Source organism: Buceros rhinoceros, unplaced genomic scaffold (genome assembly GCF_000710305.1).
Source record: "Buceros rhinoceros silvestris isolate BGI_N320 unplaced genomic scaffold, ASM71030v1 scaffold16904, whole genome shotgun sequence".
Taxonomy (NCBI): domain Eukaryota; kingdom Metazoa; phylum Chordata; class Aves; order Bucerotiformes; family Bucerotidae; genus Buceros; species Buceros rhinoceros.
The window spans coordinates 8276-24158 of record NW_010406653.1 but is presented as its reverse complement, the minus strand read 5'-3'; the positions used below and the strand labels follow the sequence as shown (position 1 = coordinate 24158).

Here is a 15883-nt window from a genome sequence, read left to right as displayed (position 1 = left end):
CCTGCTGCTCAAAGTGTTAACACTGCCTGTCCTCCTGCAGAGATGAATTTTCTCTGCTAGTTTCAGGTTGTTCCTCCTCATCTTGTCATATGCAGTCCTTCTTCATTCCTTTGAGGACCTCTGGTCTTTAGGAGGATCATCCCTCAGCAAGTTTATCACTCCCTAGGGACATAGCAGAGAAAGCCGTGAGCGCTGTAGCTTAATGGGGTCAAGAGAGCAGCACCTCCTCCCCATTAGTGACGTTTCTGTCGCAGCCCTGAAGAGAATTTCCCCTGGTACCTGCCAACCTCCTCTGACACTCCATCTCTCATTAGAGCCAGTGAGCTGCCAGGGGAGAAAGTGTGCTGCTGTGCACAGCCCACTCTAAAGCAAGGTTTCTTGGGGGACCTTAGCAGTGGACATGGGACAAAGGCCCCCAGATGCTTCGAGCAGCTGATGAACACAGACTAGGCTCCCCTTGCAAACTGTGTCTCCTCTCAAGCTGGCAGCAGGTGAAAGCGGAGGGATATCCCCTTTTTCAGGTCCTCATTATAGCCCCACCTCAATGGGTAATTGCTCTTTCTCTTTCCTGGCAGTCCCCCCGAAGGAGCCAGTGCTGATGTGCCGGTCCAACAACTACCCAAAGGGTTTCTACTGCAGCTGGCACCTGCCCACTCCCACCTACATCCCCAACTCCTTCAACATCTCCGTCATGTAAGTGCCTGTGAAGGAAGGGTGCAGTGGGGCAAGTTTTTGTCGCTGCAGCCTGAGGCAGGTCCTAAGTAGGGCCATGAAGTCTTGGGGTAGTGGGTCTGGCCTGTGCTGAGGGTATGGAATTGGCATCCCAGAAATGGACCTGGGGAAGGATGTTCCAGGAACATCCAAATGGATGCTTGGCACTGGGGCTTTGTCCCCAGAAAGTTACAATTTCTCCAGAGGGCACCAGGAACACCATCGGCTCCCAAGTCCTTTTCCCATGCTCCTCAAGTCCATCCTCTCTGCACCACTTGTCCACGGGTAAGGTTGTGTCCATTGTTTTTCCTCACATTTGGCACAACCATGCTCCCTTCTGCTGTATGCTGGCTGTGGCTGGGCAGCAGCAGTGTCCCTCACCTAGAACTGTCTGTGGCTTGACACTGTCCTGCACTCTGTGCCCAGGTTCAACCATAGCCCTTATACAGGCTGGTGCCATGTGTTATCTTCTGTGTCACCAACAGAAAGGAGACCCCATTCCTCTCACAGGAGGAACAGAGCCAACTCCAGCCTCAACGGGGTTTTTTCCTTTCCTTGGGGCCAGTGTGACGACATTCGCTACAGGCTCTGCAGTTGTAGGATTTAACATCACACTCACGAGCCTGCAAAATTCCCTGGCAGGAAGAAAGTGGCCCTTTGGCTGCAGCAGGGGCTGGTACATGGAGACAGTGACACAGCAGGGCCACAGTGCTGCTCCTTCAGCCTCTTCCCTCCAGCACCCCCACCCTAAGGACTGCTCTGTAGGTAACTGCTTTTCTTGCCTCTCCTTTCCAGACACGGCACAAAAGAGATGGTCTGCGAGAAGGATGCCTTTCCCAAAAACAGGTGTCACATCAGATATGTCCATCTCTTCTCGACGGTGAAGTACAAGGTGACTCTGACAGTCACGAATGCTCTGGGCAAAAGCTCCACCAGTCTCACCTTTGACGAGGTCGCCATAGGTAACTTCCGGGGCAGCAACTGGCCTCTCTGAGATGGTGTTGGGGTTGGCTTGCTCTGCACGCAGTGTTGCCCATCGGAGCCAGGGAAGGGGCAGACTTTCCAAGTGGAGCCACAGCCTATCCATGCATGAGATGGACCCAGGGTCTGAGCCACGCTGGCATCCTCCATATGCCCCCCTGCTTCTCATGGCCCCGCTGTAACTGATACTGGCACCTAAGCATTCTGGGGGAGCCAGGCAGGATGCCCACAGGCAGCCCCATGATGGTCCCTTTGGTGGCCTGGTGCCCTGCCAGGTCCCATCCCCAGTGGTCCAGGTGTCCTGTAGTTGCTGAGCTCCATTCTGCTTGGGGGTTGGGGAAGCAGCTTCCATGTACCAGGTGAGACGGCTGTGAAACTGGTGCGGTCCAGGACATTGCCCTTCTTGCCCCATGAGTGCTCCTAAAAGAGAGTTTGTGCTGGAAGTAGTCATGAGAGTTAGGATTGGAAGAGAAATTAAAATGTTCCATTTCTTGCCCCCATCCCTAGTCGTAGGATAAAGCCCTCATGTAGTTATCCTCCACCTTAGCCCTTACCTAACATGCACCTAAAAACTCTGTTCTCCTGTTGTTAGCTTTTCACTGCCCGGCCAGGGCAGTGGACACTGTGTGAAGTGTGGGACAAGGAGAAGCAGGCCTTGGGGACCAGGGTGTCCGTGCTGCTGGCTGTGCCGCAGGGATCCTGCCCAACCATGTCTATGGTGCAGATGCTCCTCCAACTGTGAAGGACCAGTGCGGACCAAGCAACTCAGTGCCAAGCAAAGCAGTGAGCTGGGCACAGTGCTTTTGCCACCAGCCAGAGAGAGATTACAGCCTGTGCCACAACAAGAGCGTTCATCCTCAAAGAACAGTAAAAATGGGAAAGTATGGAGTTCAGGAATATGTTGAAAACCAATTTGCTGGTTACATGTGGCAGTTACTGGAGCAGAAAAACAAATAAATGAATCCTTGAAGTGCAGCTAGCAGTCAGGCTTTGCCTTCAAAATGCTGCATGTCCCAGTCCTGAGCGGGTGGAAGTGCTGGAGTGCAAGAAAAGGAGCTCTACTGCTTTCCCAGATTTTCCCTTTCTACCCCAAATCCTGGAAAAAAATTGAACAAGAAACACAGTGCCAGCTCTGAACAGAGCAGGGCAATTGTTTTGAAGTTGGGACTGTCCCTGCAGCTGCAGTCCATATCCGAAGCTTGTATTTATTGGTGCACTGTGGACATTGATAACAAGGCAAGGAGCTTAGCAAGGAAGCAGCAGAGTTTCAGTTACTTGGAATGGAAATTCAGTTACTTAAATGGAAATCGTGTTTGTGAAAGATACACTCCCTAAAAATGAAGGTAACCTCCAGCTTGTGGGGCCCAGAGCAGCAATTAGGCTGCATTTTCCAAGTTCCTTGCATTCCCTCCTGTAGGAGTTCAGGGCATTGTCCTGTAACATCTGCATCCCACCCATGCCCTGCCTGGCTTCCCAAACATCTGGTCCTCCATCCAGCACACAAGGGCAACCCACCAGGGAAGGCCACCCAGCTGCAAGACCCGGGCATCTCAGCACCAGCACAAGCTGGATGCAGACCAGCAGTTTGAACTCAGCCTGGGTCAGAGGAGCGGTGATCGGAGGCCAGTGCTGCCCCAGGCCAGCCATTAGCACGGGTGCAATATTACTGCTTCTTGCAAGAGAGCCTGGAGGCATGCAGGGTGCCTGCACACGTCCCAGTTGTTGCAGTGGCACCACCTGGCAGATGCTGTAACGCCCTCCAAGATGGCACTTGGGGAAGGGACGTTGGGCTGGTACTGATAGAAGGGGCTGTGTCCTGCACCCCAGATCCAGCCCATAAACACTTCCTTATCTACTGGCCTTAAATTCTCTGTGTTTTGTACAGCTATTAAATTCTCCTCCTGAGGATTTGGAATGGCCACTGTGCACAAGAATCATAGGCATGGGGGTGACTGAATGTTGAAGCAGGAAGTGGAGAGGCTTAGCAGAATCATCACAGGATGAATGCAGTTGCTGCCAGTCAACAGCCACCTATCCTGAATAGAGCTTCTCTTTGTGCCATCCCGGTGTTTCCCATTAAAACAAGTGCACTGCATTAGTGCATTTTGCCATGCAATTTTGCCCCATTTGCCTGGCCTGCTTGCAGAAGCTTCTGCATTTCATTGTCTCTTCTGGCTCTCTTCTCTGTGGCTGCAAGCTGAGGCTGTGTCCCACTGTGATGGGTGCTGGTGGTGTGGATCTAGCACTCAGTAGGTTCCCTGGGGATCGGGATCTATACCAGCATCAGCTGGGCTGAGATCTCATCTTGGAAGCTGTACCATGTTTCACTCTGCTAGATGGAGGAGTGGAATACCGTGTGGCTCAGGACAAAGCCATTGCATCAGCTCATTGAATAAATGCTGAGGGAGAGCACTGGACATGCACACATCCTGCTAAAATGGAGAGAGAGTGTTAACCTGTGGCTTCGTGATGCTTCTTCTACAATCCCAAGGCTGGAGATATCAGAGCCTTCTGTGTTTTCCCCTTAGCCTGGAGAAAACCATCACACCTTCTGCATGGAGGTTAAACCCCATATGTGAAGCCCTGATCTTGTGCCTCGCTGGGAATGGAGCAGCCTGGACCCAATGTGAGAGCAGTGCAAAGCTGACGGATCTCCCTTCCCTGGCACCATCTGAGCCAGGAACACTGCTGGGTTGGACCACCCACCCAGCCTGAACAAACACAAAAAGCCCCCTAGGAGGGAGTGACCTTCTTTGGTTTTGCTTCCTCTCTCCTTCCTCCCTTCTTGGAGCCCCCAGCAGAAAATCCCTTCCCCAGCCACTCAGAAGATGGGCTCTAATTGAGTGGAAAATGACTGGTACTTTCTTTTGCTATCCCGAGCCCATGCCTTGCTGGCGATCGTGTTGTGCTGGTTATTAGCAGCCAGCTGCGAGGGGTCACTCTGCATTGTCATTTTCAATGACGACTGGAAAAGCTTTTCCAGCCCTCTGGCCCCCATCTCTCACCAGCAGGAGATCTGGGCTGCCTTTCTTCTCATCTTCCTCCTGGAAATTGTTACAATAATTATGTCTTCTGCAAAGGTAATAAGGTGAATGTGGGAAAGCAAAGTTCTGCAAAGCCCTGCAGACTTCAGGGCTCCAGCCCAAGTCAGGAGGAGGTGGGAAAGGGGCTGGAGGAGCTGGAGGGGAGAGGACCTGGAGGCGGAGAAAGGTGCCAGTGAGGAAAGAGGTGGTGTGTCAGGAGTTGCTACCTTCCTTGTGGTGGCTGGGATGGCTTGAGGACATTTGTGGACATCCAGGACACAACCCCAGCTTCCTCACTTGTGTTTCAGTCCAAGAACCAAGTAGGGGACACAGGCATTCCCCAGGAAACCATGCAGCCCATCCCTCCATCACCACCATGCAGCAACACCGACATCCCATCTCAGCGCCTTTCTTGTCATGTAAGCATGGGCAAATTAGCAGAAGATGAACAGCACTAAAAGGAGGAAAGCAGCTTTGGACGGGGCCTTGGAGACATGGGTGCTTTCCCCAAATCTGCCACCCAACCCTTGTGTGACCTTGGAAAGGTCATTTATTTTTGTCCCAACTCCAGCTCTGGGGTGATTAAGAGCATCTTGGAGGGTCTGCATGAGGACAAGCGTGGCTGTGTCTCTATGAAATTCAGAATCTCTGAACATGGGTGTACAGTTGCCTAGACAGAAGGTCAGTTCAATTCATACTACTTAGGGAGGCAGAATTAAATTACCTAGACTGACATTTGGCTAAGACATGGAGTTTAATATCCCTCTGCTCTTGGAAAATGCCAGGGGATATTTAACAGCCGCAAGGGATCCATTTTAGTGCTCGCTGGAGAGATGGGACGGGCGACAACCCCATCCCTGCTGCAGGGTCTCAGCTGCCTTTCTGAACCACTGGCTTCATTTCGAGATGTGTCTAACAACAGCCAGGAACGATGGATAGCTGAAGACTCACAGTTAAGATTGAGCACGCAGAGCCTTCAGGAAGAGCCTCTCTCCATGGCTCTTCTTGCATGCCGAGGCCTTGCTTGGACGCGTCAGACGAAAACCAAGCAGGAAGAGCTGTGAGTTGCCTCCCAGCCAAGTCTCCTTCCCAGGAATGTCTGATGATGCTCCCTGAGCTCTGCGGGATAATATTACATCTGGTTTTGTAGCTGCTTAACCAGTACTCAGCCTAATGCCCATCGTCCATTATTATTATTACTATTATTGCTTTTATTGCGTTACTGCCTGCAAGGCCCCGCTGAGGACAGGGCTCTATTATGCTGGGTGATGTACAGCCAGACAGCCCCTGCCTCACCATGTATGGGCTAAATGGAGGCAGACAAAGGCTGAGAAGGGAGGAGCGCTCGTCCCCTTGTGCAGAGCAGGGACCCAGGAGGCTGTGGAGCATAAGGGAATCCAAGGTCATGCAGAAATCAGGGAGCTGGACACAGCCTTTCCCCTTGCTCGTCAGCTGGCCCCTGCAGTACCAACCGTGATGATGAGCTCAGTGTAAGGAGGTCTGTCCTAAGACACAGAGGTCTGTCCTTGCTGGACCAGCTGCCAGAGGCATGGTCCCTTCGCCTGGCTTTTGCGTCCCCGCCGCCTTGGAGGGACCTGGCAGGAGCAGCTTTGGCTTTGTACTTTTGGAGGGGCTGGCACTGCTGCGCTTTATAGCCTGGGCAGGAGTCCCACAGACGGGGGGGACACATGGGGAGGTAGCAGGGACTTCTGGTTTTCCCATTAACCCACAGCTACATTTGAAGGCTTGCTGCAGCCAGGAGTGCAGCCTCTTTGATGGCTGGGCTCTGCTGTGCTCACTTGGAGCCAGGGACAGTCTCCAGCCCACAGGAGCCGGCTTGGGGGTCACATCCTTGCCAAGTGGGCAGGTGACTCCCACCTCAGCATCAGGGCACCTTTTTTTTTTTTTCACTTTCCTCCAGCTTACCACAGTGGCATCTCTCATTGCTCTCCAAGCACACATGCCCTGTCTGGTACAACTGCTCTTAAGCATCCCTCTGCCATGGCTCCAGGCTGGCACACCAGAAAGTATAGCCAGGCTCCCTGCATTATCCCAGGGAGTACTGCATCGTGTCCATCCTAGCCCAGTGCTTCCCACTTCCCTGCTGCAGAGCTGCAGTTCACAGTCATCTGCATTCGTTCAGTCAGACGGACTTTTGTTTTGCAAACCAAGCCCGCTGAGCCAGCGCTGGATTTATACTTTTCCATACGCGTTTGGACTCCAAGTCCCTGTCGATGGAAGCTGATGTCCAGCCCAAGCCTGGGGATTCAAAGCAAGTGAAAAAGTTGCACAGCCATCTGGAATAGCTCAGCACAGCACAGCCCCAGCAAGTCATCCCTCCTGCCGAGGATAAAGCTGTAAATGGAAAATTGTGTCCTGTCCTGCCACAAAGAGGGATCAATGGGAGCCACAATGTGGCATGGGTCCTTGCTCATGAGCTGCTCCCCAAGCTTCCAGGAGCATCTTGGGAGCGCTGGGTGCAGTGTGGGTGAAGGAAGCTGTCCAGCCCTCATTGCACCCATTGTGGCAGAGGGAAGGTTGGGGGAAGCAGGAGGGCTGTCAGGATGGTGGTGAAGATGATGGCAAAGGACTGCAGCAGGGTGTGTGACAGGGTGCTGCACAGGAGGGCTGGGGAGAGGGAGGTGGTGGTCGGCTATGTCTCAGGGGGAACAGGGCCAATTCTGGGTCCCATCAAGGTGTTTGGGCTGTGGCTTCACCATTTCAGTGGTGCTCCTTTGCCTCACCCATGGCCAAGAAAGCGGGTTTGAAAGCATCACAGGCTGGTTTCTCCTAAGACGAGCAACTGGTGGTGGTGCAGCGAGGGTGTCTTCCTGAGGACAGTTGCTGTGATACCACCATCATCCGGGAACAGAGATGGCAGTTAATGGCACACTCATGACTCCACCTGCAACAGACTGGCCCCGCATCAGTGCCTGGTTGATACAGCTTAAAGCACAGGGAGTGATGCCCGTCATGCATAGGGCAGAGCTACAGTCAGCAGGCAGGCAGGATAGCAAGAGAAAAGGCAAATGCCCGGCATCAGCATGGGGGAGAAGACCTCTGAGTGCAGGGCAGGAGCTCTGCCAAAGAGGGGCTCCCTATGGCCCCAGCATCCCTCCTCCATGCTTTGGAGTGGATTTTGATACTCCTTCACCTTCACAGGCAGCTACTCGAGGTGGTCAGAACCAGGGAACCATTACTCAATCCAGAGATTTTCAGGCCAGGAGGGATCCATTGGCCTATGTGTGGATTTTGGAGGGGGTTAAGAGCCCTCCCAGGACATGAGAATTCATGCAGTGCTATTCTTACAGTTCGCAGAGAGCCCCTTTCCACCACAGGCACAGCTATGTGCCCAGCTTCTCGTGCCTTGTTTCTTCCTGGCCGTGAGAAAAGAACAAGCATGGGTGTACCCAAATTTCACTCTTCTTGTAGCTTTGCTGTTGTAGTTTGGGTGTTGGAGCTGCAGGGAGTTGAGCAAATCCCTGGTGAGCAGCAAGGCTCGCTCTGCAATGGGCAATGACACTCATCGCATCCTGTCTGTGATTTGCTCCCAGCACTCTCAAAGTAGCTGCAACTTCGAAGTACATTGCATAGCTCATTAACAGCCAGTTAATATTAATTTGAAATACTTGTCAGGTAGTAAGAAAATATCTCCATATCTCAAAAGCAGAACAGGGCTGAGACAGATACCTGGGATGGAAGGTGACCCCAGCAATCCTTTGCCCTTGGCAAATACAATGTGCTAATGCTTTGAATCCCCAAAACCCCAGCCCTAAACCCAAGAGTCAAACTCTGCCGCGATATTGTGAGGTAAGTGCGTTTGAATATGGCCATGCTCCCAGATATCAGGAGGTTTGAGAAAAGTGCAGGATTTGGGCTTGGTGGCCTCCACCCTGACCCAAGTAGCCCTGGGGAGGAGGGGTGCTCTCTGCCCTGTCCAGGTTTTTGTGTCAGTCTCCAGCACTGGCACCTCTTTAACGGTCGTTATTTTGAGCCAGGACAGCTGTACCACTGACCAGGACAAGAAAACATGATTTGCATCTGATTACTTTGGGAAAAAAAAGATGTACTGCATGTTGGCTGCTCCCCTGGGAAAGCACATGGTGCAAGGCCCAGTCAGCTGTGCTGAGGGTGTAAGGAAGGATGCCATGTGCAAAGCTTTACCAGCCACCCTCTTCTCTTCCAGTAAAGCCGGACCCTCCGGAGAATGTGGTGGCCAAACCTGTGCCCAATAACCCTCGGAGGCTGGAGGTATCATGGCAAAACCCCTCGTCCTGGCCCGACCCCGAGTCTTTCCCGCTCAAGTTCTTCCTGCGGTATCGGCCCCTCATCCTGGACCAGTGGCAACATGTAAGTGATGCTGAGCTGGCCGGAATGGGAGGTAGCAGGAGGAGCTGGTGGCTGTACACAAGTTGAACTGGGAGCAAGTGAACAAGGACCAGATAAACAGTCTATTTACTGCCCAGGCCACCTACACTCTTTTTTTCTCCTTCTCTGTCTCTCCTCCCTTCTCTCTTCCTCTCCATCTTTCTTTTAACTCACATTCTGCCTACAAATGGCTCTGCAGGTTCTCCCTGCTCCACATTTTCATCCTTGGCCCCTATCTACTTTTCATACATATGTTCTGTATAAAACCTGCCAACGAGATGTAAAAGGCATTTAAAGTATAAATGTCACCACATTTAAATGTGCCTCTGCCACATTTAGATTTTGAACTGAAGATAAAATACCGCTTGCCGTAACTCAGAGCACAGTCACAGAGCGATTGCCGTGATGTTATCGTATTTCTTTGTTTTATTTCTTGTTTCTTTGAAAAAAAAAATAGTCAGTGAAATCCTTGGCAGCCCAGAGGACAGATTTCACTTGTTAGCTGCAGGAAGATAACGAATGGGCTTTTTCTTTTTCCTCTGTGTGCTGCTTGCATGCTTGGCTTGTGAAGGAAAGCAATCTGCTGCTTGAGGAGAGGTGCTGCCATGCTGACATGGCTCATCTAGTAACCCTCTGTGCCGAGCTGGGCCAGTCAAAAGCCAGTTAAGTGCTTTGTTTGATAGAGGATTTTGCCTAAAAAAGCCCCCAAAAATAGGAGTCAGCACCCAGTTCCCGGGGAGCTCACCTGTATTGCAGGGTTTTCTGCTGGCCAGCTCTTCTTGGGGAGAGGAGCACCTGAGAGAGGGGATGAGAGGCTTTGCTTATGTCTCTGCCAGATGTTGATGTCTCAGCAACTTTTTCCATTGGTTGGGTTTTTTGACAAGGCAGCGCTGCAGGTTGCATTTCAGATCAAAGAGTTTGCTGAAGGCTTTGAAAGTCAAAGAAGGGTTGGGAGAGGGTTCTCCTGCTCATCTCCTTGCCCTTTGCTTCCAGCCTGGGAGAGGGAGAGCACCCATGAAACTTCCTGAGGGGTAGGGAGGCAGAAGTGAAGTTTGAGGATTTTTTTACTGTGGATTTTTTTTTTCACTTGGAGGAGAAACGCTCGAATTGTAGAAGCTGTGAAAAAAGGGGAAAAATTAATGAGAAATACCAAAGACAATGTCAGAGTTTTCAACTTGTGAAACACTTTTGTGGAAAAAGCTCATGTTTTCACCCTGCCACAGCCTGATCCAGCCAAGCACCCTGCCAGTGCAGGGTTTTGCACCCAGAAATGGTGGGAGAGCCAGTGAGCTCCCTCTCGCCTCAACACCCTCAGGGCAGCTGGTCCCTCCATCATTGTGTATTAGGTTCCATATTCATGGGGTCAAGCCATATCTGTCCCCTCACCACAGGGCCTCCAAGGGGACGAGTGGCCTCTCCATCAGTGTTCTTGGGCAGTCAGCAATGGTGGGAAATACACAGAGGTGCTGGTGACACCGGTGACGTGGTCACCCTGGCTATAAAAGGCAGTTCCAAGGTAGCAGAAACTTGATTTCTCCTATTTAAAGACACCCTGAGCTGTGGAGGGAGCTTGAGGTACCAGCCCTCATGGTGGGTGCAAGGAGGGTTGGGAAGGGCTCATCTCCCAGCATCCTGTGAGGGCACAGAAGTCCTTTTAGACAATATCCCCTTGCAAGAGACATGTCCCCGTCACTGGCTGATGGAGAAGTGTGTTTGTGGAATAATTTGCTTGGTGAGCAAGTGCAACCATTCAGTGAGGTATCAGCCTTGTTTTCTGACTCTCTGCCCCGCTGGCTAGGTAATGAAAAATCTGATTTGTGGATGATTTGAGGAAAACTGCCACTATTCATCAGATGAATTATTTGCAAAACCTAATTCAATCAGCTCCCAAACACCAGGGGATGGCAGTGCTGCAGCAGCCAGAGCTGCTCCGACCTTGGACCCCCTTGGCACACTCAGCCTGCTTAGCCCAGCCAGGCACCCTGTAAATGTAGGAGTTTGCACTCAAAAAAATCTCACCAGTGCCAGCATGCTGGGAGCATGCCCAAGTCATGCTGAGCTCTGCTTTGCTTGACCTGTTGCTTGCTGGCATCTTGGGGGTGTCCATATTCACCCAAATCCAGCCAGAACAGGGAAGGACATGGTTTCGTAGGGCCAAGCCTAGTTCAGCCATCCGTCTTGTCCTATGGTAGTGCTCAAAGGGACAAGTGCCCTGATAAAGGATGCAGGGGCCATGCATGCCATGCTTGCTTGGGCGTGTCTAAATTCTTGCTGAGGTGAAGGTCTTCTGCCACCAGCTGCCTTCTGCCTTGGCTCTTGCTGTCCCCACTGGCTGCCAGTGCAGAAAAGCCATTGCACACAACCTGCTTGCTGACAGTGGGGTAGCTTGTGACCCCAGCAGGGAGAGAATCTCCACCAGCAGCCATGAGGAGCTGAGTAACCTCATGCTCTGGCATATTCCTGTGTGCCCAAGGTCCCCACACTGAGCCTCGTCTCTGCTTCCTCATGGTAACACACCCTTGCACTGGCTGTGGGTTTTAAGCATCTTCCTGACACCCCCTTGGCAGCCCCATGGAAAGCGCAGCATCCCTGCAGGAGCAAACCCACAAGAGAGCACCAGAGACTGCCCACAGACAGGAATATCCATGGAAGCCCTGCTCAAATGTGATGTTTCTTGGCGAAGAAGCAGGTCCCCTTTCTCTCCTCCGCCTCCCATTATCTTTGCGGGGTCTGATATATGCACAGCACCTCAGCAGGCAGGACCGAATGAGCGCTAATAGGATCAGATGGATGTTGAGCTGTCAAATACCATAGGGCCTGATTCAATCAGCGTCTGCTTTCTCCCAGGCTCTTCCTCTCAGCATTTTAATAATGCTAGGGCTTGGCACCAGAAGATGAAGCCATCCATGGCAGGAGCGGTGGATCTTATCGAGACCACTGCCATGCGAGCTAGTCATAAATGAAGTTTCCACTCCACCCCCTTCCCCTTCCAGAGACAGCCAGGCGATGTTTGGCCCAAGCAATATCTGGGGCTGACACAGAAGCAGAAGGACACCCTCCTCCCCTTCCCAGTGCTTTGCAAAGGTGGTTTGAGCCCCAGCATGCTGTTTGCACTCCCTTTCTCCTGCTCAGCAGTGCCTTTCCACTCAGGCCACTTAGCAGCGCTCGTGTTGCAGTTTGCTCTGGGAATTTTGATGATGTGCTCTGGGAATTATTATCGTGGAAAGATGATGATGACGAGTTGCCATGTGAGTGTGCAGTGGGGCACGTGCTGGGTTCTCCTTGCACCATCATGCTGCCTCACAGCAGCTCCCTTGAACCTGGGCACAGCCATTTTCCAGCTTTTCAGGATGCAGCGATGTCACATCGTGTCACGTCAGGTTCTCACCGACTCCCCTCTACCCCACCAGCATGGAGCTCGCTCTGAAACTCCAGCAACTTTAAAGTCACGTTCCTTCCTTTCTGGAAGAGGGGCTGGTGGTTCCTCTGCTGCCAGAAGAAAGATGGGATATTTGTAGCCTAAACAGGTTTTTTATTTTCTTCTTTTGGCAGAATCTCCCCTTCTGTCTCCTAAATATAAAACATTAAATGTTTAGGGTATCCTTTATTTTTCTCCTGCTTTTAAGTTTGTAATTCAAGCCAGATTAGCGTGGTTTCCTCTTCTGTTTTATAGCCCCATCCTGGCCCCAAGCGAGCTCTCCTAATGCTCTCAGATGTTCTTCTAATGGCTTACCTAGGCTGGAACTGGATACCCTTTCCTAATGGATTGCTAATAGCCTGTTTCTGGTTTTACAGGCTCCTTCAGTTAACTCACAACAGCAGTGATCGCCACGCTCACACATGCGATCTCCCCGCGAGCACATCTGTGCGCTCACCCCTAGATGCAGGCGGGTGGCCAGGCACCATCCCGAGCATCTCTGGGGAGCCCAAGACAGGTCTTGCACCCAGTTTTCTCCCACCCTATCATGTTTGCTGGAGCAGGCTCTCCTCTTCTCCCAGTTTTTTGAGTGAGATCTCATGCACTGAGCACTGATCAGTTCAGTGCACACCCTGGGAACGTGGCGAGGCTCAGAAAGTATTTCTTAAGCAGCGTCAGAGCTGGCGCCCAGGCTGAGGGAGGATTTCCTCCGGTGGGTTGCCAGCAATTTGCAGATGCCATCGCAAAGACTAATTGAACCCATTGGCCGCGCTGACAACATGAAATGTTAACGAACCGTGAGGCAGGCTGCGCCTCAGATCTCAAGGTTTGCAGTAAAAGGTCATGAGATATTTAAAGCTAATAACGTGGTTGGGTTCTCTCCTTCCTCTTCTGTTTTAGAAGCATTAGAGCCACATCCATGAGCATTTGCAAAGGCTGGAAGCATTCTTCTTTGGAAAAGCAAGCAGAGGTGCTTGCACCATTCCACGATTTTAGGAGGTGGGACCACACAGCTCCCAGTGCAGGCATCTGTGCCGGCTCTGCTGCTGAGCAACTCTGATCTGGGGATTTGGGGACAGGAACAGGCAGTTTGTGGGTATTGCCAAATACTTAGTGGTTGGGTTCGTTGGTGTAAGGAGAGCATGGTACTCTAGGCCGTCCACTGTCACTAACGTGTCGGGACTGGCTGCCAGGGTGGAGTCAGGCTCATCTTCCAAGGCAAAGCAACATTTTTCAGTCAAATAGGTGAATCTCACAGGCTGTGTCTGTAAGTTCCTGCCTTGGGGCAGCCTGAAATAACCTGAAAATGCCTGCTGATGCATATCGAGCCTGCGACAGGCAAGGGGAAGGGATGAAGCCAGGGAAGGCAATTAGTGCCACCGCCTGCCACAGCTGCGTCCCCACCAGCACAGTGGCAATGTCACTTTGCGGCGGGCATGCTTCTTCATGCCTATTTGCATCCCCCTGTGTCTCTGCTGCTTTGCCTGCACTCTCCCTCTTTGCAAGGCAGCCTTGGCAAGGAGGTCACCCTGAGCGAGCTGGGTTACAGCTTCATGCCTGGTAGCTTTTATTGCAGCACTTCTCTGCCTTCCCCTCCTGGCTGCAAAGTCAGTGATTAAAAAAGAAGAAAAAAAAATTGGTAGGTAGGAGAAAAATGTTGAGGCTATAATAATGTTGCTTGCTGCTCAGCATGGGACAGGTAGAGCTGGAGCAGAGAGTGCCTGGGAGGAGAATAGAGGTGGGAAATGCTCAGAAATCACCTTTTCCACCCTTCCCCCAGCTCCAGGGATGGAGCCAGGTTTGAGGCCCTGTCTGGGTGCTCTCAGCTCCCTTGGGAACTGCTAGTGACCTAAAAGTACTGAGCAGTCAGCAGGATCAGTCCTCCAAAGGCAGCCGTAAAGGTGCAACTGAGCAGAAGAGTGCTCATGCACTCGTGCATGCTAACCTGCATGCTAGCACACCTACATGCCGGTAGGGTGGCAGCAGCAAACTCAGCTTTCCCTGCCCACCAGCAGAACATGCCAAGCAGGTTCCCATGGCCCACGATGCCCACGCACAAGCTCTGCCCATCTGCTTGCACCCCCTAGCCCACTGCATCAGTGTGGTAAATGCACCTGTGGGCAGCAGATGCCAGCACCGAGCAGGCTTAGAGCTGGTGCTGAGCACCCTGAGCATCCCTGATCACATCCTCCCTGCAGCCACAAGTGAAAACAAGCTCTGCCAGTTGTCACTTGGCAGGAGGGGGCAGCGCATCTGGAGAAAGAGCCTGTTGTTAACGAGCTTACAGATCCACTTTCAAAGATGCTCTTTATTTTAAGCCAGAAGGGAGCCGCTCAGCTGCATCTGGTGTGACACAGCCCAAGCTGCAGAGGAGACCAGCAATAACTCGTCCTCCCAGATCAGCAGCAGGGCTGAGCTCTGCGCAGCAGCGGCACAGCAGACTTTTCTGCGAGGGGGTGACAGCAGGGACCACAGCTCAGACTCTGCTGGGCTTCTCTGCTGCCTAACTGGCAGAGAATAAAAAGGGGTCACTCACTTTTCACAACATTGTAGTTATTCCACAGTCCAGGCAGAAAGTTTTGTCTGGGGTTAGCCTGACTGATTCCTGCAGTGCTGCGGAAGGAGGAGATATTTGTGGGCTAGTTTATTAGTAATGAATGTCAGACCTATTTGCTCTCCAGACATAACTTTGAAAGGGAAAAATCAAAACATTTCTTTTCCACTTGATAACATCTTTTCGTAGGCTGCAGTGGCTCTTTGCAGTGACCCTCCTGCACTTCCCAGCTTGGGGAGGGATTGCTTGGGGATTGCTCCTGCTGTTGGTTTGCCCTGTTGCCAAGGGCAGGTGAGAGCCTGCTGGGATCTTCCTGCAGTTGCAGGGACTGAAGGCACCTGAAACAGCAGCTGCTTCTGTAGCTTGAGTCCCTGCAGAACTCATTGCAGTCAGGTGGCAGGATCTGGCCACTTGTTGCGGGGAAAAGAGGCTGTGAAGTCGAGCCCACAGATGTGCCCCATCCCTCTCCCCATTTCCCCCATTTTCCCTGTTATCCAAGATAGCTTGAGGAGCATCCAGAGGTGGAAGAAGCTGCGAGGACATGAGATACATGGCAGACCCAGACTGTCCTCTTAAGAGGGATTTCCTCCTTTATTCCCCTGATCACTGTGGGTGGCACAAGCTGTGTGAGAAGATCAGCTTCACCCCATGATAGCTGGGGTGCTCCTTTTATTTTGGGGAAAGCAGGCTCATCCAGGCTTGATACAACACCTTGGACAGGCACATGGTCTCTATCACGGCATGCAGAGAGGTCGTGCATCCCTGCCATGGGACTGAGGGGTGCCAACCCCCCAGTCTTGCACTGCCAGCTTCCTGGCAGCAGAGCAC

The 15883-nt window shown here is 52.1% G+C and overlaps 1 protein-coding gene across 1 annotated transcript in view; it reads left to right on the top strand.

The window, feature by feature from the left end:
- Nucleotides 1–575: 575 nt before the first annotated feature.
- Nucleotides 576–15883, top strand: part of CNTFR (ciliary neurotrophic factor receptor) — a gene marked incomplete at its 5' end in the record, with an annotated part of 22470 nt that continues 7162 nt past the window's right edge. The window contains 3 exons of the mRNA XM_010134210.1: nt 576–693; nt 1507–1673; nt 8902–9065. Coding sequence (XP_010132512.1) covers nt 576–693; nt 1507–1673; nt 8902–9065 — 449 coding nt within the window. The remainder of the gene's footprint in view (nt 694–1506; nt 1674–8901; nt 9066–15883) is intronic.